Raw genomic sequence first — 3,359 nt, forward strand, 5'->3', positions numbered from 1 at the left:
AGAGACAGTTCTTTAGAGAGGGACATCATGCTGGGCAGAATGGAGGGACAGTGCAGGAGGGGAAGACCCTCTATGAGGTGGATTGATTCAGGGACTGGGGTAATCGGGATGGGTGTGTCAGAGGCAATGAGATTGGCACAGGATAGAGCACGGTTTAGGGCTGTGTACATACGGTCGCTATGAGTCGCAAACGACTCGACGGCAGGATAGAATTCCTATATCATAAAATTCAGCTTTATAAATTGGTCAGTGCACTCACCATTTTAACAGTCCTATATTCTTTCTTTCTGTGACTCATAATATACTTTGTTTTATCAGCCTTAGAAGTGAAATGTCTTATACCAAATTCTGGCAGCTGTCTTACTCAGACTATGGTTAAGTGCACCTTAAGTGAAATACTTTTAACTATTTAAATGAATATTATATACCAAATCATGTATTGTGTTTTGTTTTGACAGATTCGAAAAGAAGGGAGAGGTAAATACAGTCCGGAGCAGCTGTGTGTTCTTGACAATGTCAAAATTAATCTGAAAAGGTTTATCACTTACCAAGAAACTGTTGAGAAGAGATTGACTTCTTGAACCATCAAAGTAACGGCCAGTTCTTGTCCTTAAGCATGCAATGCTAAGAATACCAAAAGATCTCCTTTGACTAATTTCTGAAAGTACCAGGGTTGGGATGTAACTTTCTAATAAATCTATCTTTACTTTTTACCTTAAAAAAAGAAGAAAGTCTAGGCAAGAAAGTTTTATTTTAAGCACTAGCAACTTTGTGGCATTTCTAGTGCTCTAATGAATTAATTATATTTCCAGCATATTTTAATCACTAGAAACACGAGGACTAGAAGTGAGGAAACAAAAAGGAATCTCAGATGGCCATGTAATTTGTGAGCAGTAAAGTTTTCAAACAGTCCTGTTTTCTTTGAATTTTGCCAAAGGGAAAGAAAACCTCAAACATCTGAAGCATTACTTGGAAGTTTTTTTATATAAGCTGAATTCTTAAAACTGAAAGATAAAGCCAAGCTTTATGAAACAACTGTTTGCCATGAAATTTGGCTGTTATGGTTACCTTTTGTGAAGACATGAATGAGTTGAATTTGTATTTCACTGTTTAGGAAATTACAGTAATGAGATAATTGTCACCTTTTAGACAAGATTTGTTTGATTTAATATGGAATAAGAATTGAGAGAGAATATTTTTCAATAAATAACTTTTTAATTGAAAAGATCTTAGAAAATCTTCTTTAAGACTTATGATGTTCCCTTTCTTGACTGAGTGCTTGCCGTTGGGTATTGCTTTCAGTATGTGTGAGACCTTAAAAAGACATTACAAGGACTAAGTATCCTTGCAGCGATGAGATAGCAGCTAGGATAAGGGGAGGGAGTTTCAGTGTAAACCATTGTGTGAAAGCGGCAGAATGACTCTCTCTTTCATCCATCTGTTTGCCTGAGCAGAAGAACTGAGGATGGAGATGTAAAGATTTCTTTACAGATTATCTCAATAGTCTTTTAAAAGACTAGTACCAGATAGGCGTTAACTGTCACTCTTCAAAAAATTAATTTCAATGCAGTATTTGACAGGAATATTAAAAATCCTATTGTTTTTCATTCAGTTATTTTGTTTGTTTATTGTAAAAAAAAACATTTATGGGTATCTAGGGGCTAAGGGTTGGTAGCAGAAGAGTGAGGACGGGCAGGGATGAATTCACAGTTTGGTGGCTGGGGGGAGTAGGCAAAGGAAATGAGAAAGATCCAGTGGGGACCAGAAAAGACAGAGTTGTGGTGAGCTTAGTTCAATGGTGATTAGGGTTTTTTTAACAAAGAAATTGTCTTTTTCATTTGTGGATTTCTCATTTGGAAATGGGGCACAGACTCTGACAGCTTCGTGCTGAATAGGGGTTCATTAAATTTTGAATAAACAGTTTGTTTTAGAACATTATCATTACAACTGGTCAGTCACTGATCAACTCCTTATTGTACATTGCTTTTTCCTGCACCTCCAATTATTTTCTTCGTTTTACTCCCATCTCCATCCCTGTTAACCTTCCATGATTGATTCTGATAGTGTGTAAAGTTTTCTTTAACCTTTTTGTATTGTTCTTGCAACACAATTATCCTTTTGTGACTGATTTCTGTCATTGGCATACATTCCTCTAGATTCAGCCATTTGTGTAATATTTCATTAATTCGATCTTGAACCATCAAAAGAAGATAGAAGGAATGCACAGAATCACTGTACCCTCCCCCCAAAAAAATAGTTGACACTGAAAAATTTCAGTAAGTACCGTATGAACAATAGCCAGTGGTGATGAAGGATGAAGTTCACTGACTACAGTGAAGGCATTGGCAAAAAAAGTAAGGCCCCAGGAATCGAGGAAACACCAATTGACATGTTTCAGCTCACAGATGCAGCTCTGGCTGTGCTCCCCGGTTTATGCCGGGAAATTTGGAGGCACACGGACTGGAAGAAGTCCATATCCAACAGAATGTGGACATTATCGAACAATATTATTACTGTCTCATGAAAGCAAAATACTTTTGAATATCATTCAAAACCAGCTAGAAAAGTACATTGACAAGGAGCTACCAGAAGTTCAAGCTGGCTTTAGAAGAGGCCGTGGCACCAGGGATATCAGTGCTGATGTCAGATGGACCCTGGCTGAAAGCAAAGAATACCAAAAGAATATCTTTGTATTTTAATGACTATGCAAAGGCATTTGACTGTGTTGAGCTATAACAAATTACGGCTAACATTGAGAAGAATTGGAATCCCAGAACACTTAATTGTGCTAATATAAATCTATACCCTGTTTCGTGAACAGAAAAAGGGAACACTGCATGGTTTAAAATCAGGAAGGGTGTATGTCAGTTATCCTTTTTCCATACCTGTTCAGTCTATATGTTGAGCAAATAATTCATGAAGTGGAAGTGGCATCAGGATTGAAGGAAGACTCATCAAAAACCTGCGACATGTAGATGACACAGATGTTCTTGTTGAAAGTGAGGAGGATATGATATGCTTGGCTGCAGAAGTTCAAGGATTACATCATCAAGAAAACAAAGGTCCTCACCATAAGACCAACAGTCATCATTATGGCAGATGAAGAAAAGATTAAAGCTGCCAGTGACTTAATCTTCCTTAGATCAACAGTCAGCACCTTTGGTACCAGCAATCAGGAAATCAGGAGACGTATCGCATTGGGCCAGTCTTCTGTCAGGGACTTCTTCAAAATGCTGAAGAGCAATGATGTCAGTTTTAAGACTATGGTGCACCTTGTTGTAGAATGGGACTGTCCTTGGGGTTGGGGAGAGACTGAGTAAGATGGGTTCAATAATGTATACTGCACTGAAACAGAGGAG

The 3,359-nt window shown here is 37.9% G+C and overlaps 1 protein-coding gene across 1 annotated transcript in view; it reads left to right on the forward strand.

Annotated features, from left to right (window-relative positions):
- Positions 1-581, forward strand: part of HEATR3 (HEAT repeat containing 3) — a 46,363-nt gene extending 45,782 nt beyond the window's left edge. The window contains exon 15 of the mRNA XM_006882509.1: positions 459-581. Within this exon, the coding sequence (XP_006882571.1) occupies positions 459-581 (123 nt within the window). The remainder of the gene's footprint in view (positions 1-458) is intronic.
- Positions 582-3,359: the final 2,778 nt, after the last annotated feature.

Source organism: Elephantulus edwardii, unplaced genomic scaffold, assembly GCF_000299155.1.
Source record: "Elephantulus edwardii isolate Elephantulus edwardi_28Jun2011 unplaced genomic scaffold, EleEdw1.0 scaffold00021, whole genome shotgun sequence".
NCBI lineage: Eukaryota > Metazoa > Chordata > Mammalia > Macroscelidea > Macroscelididae > Elephantulus > Elephantulus edwardii.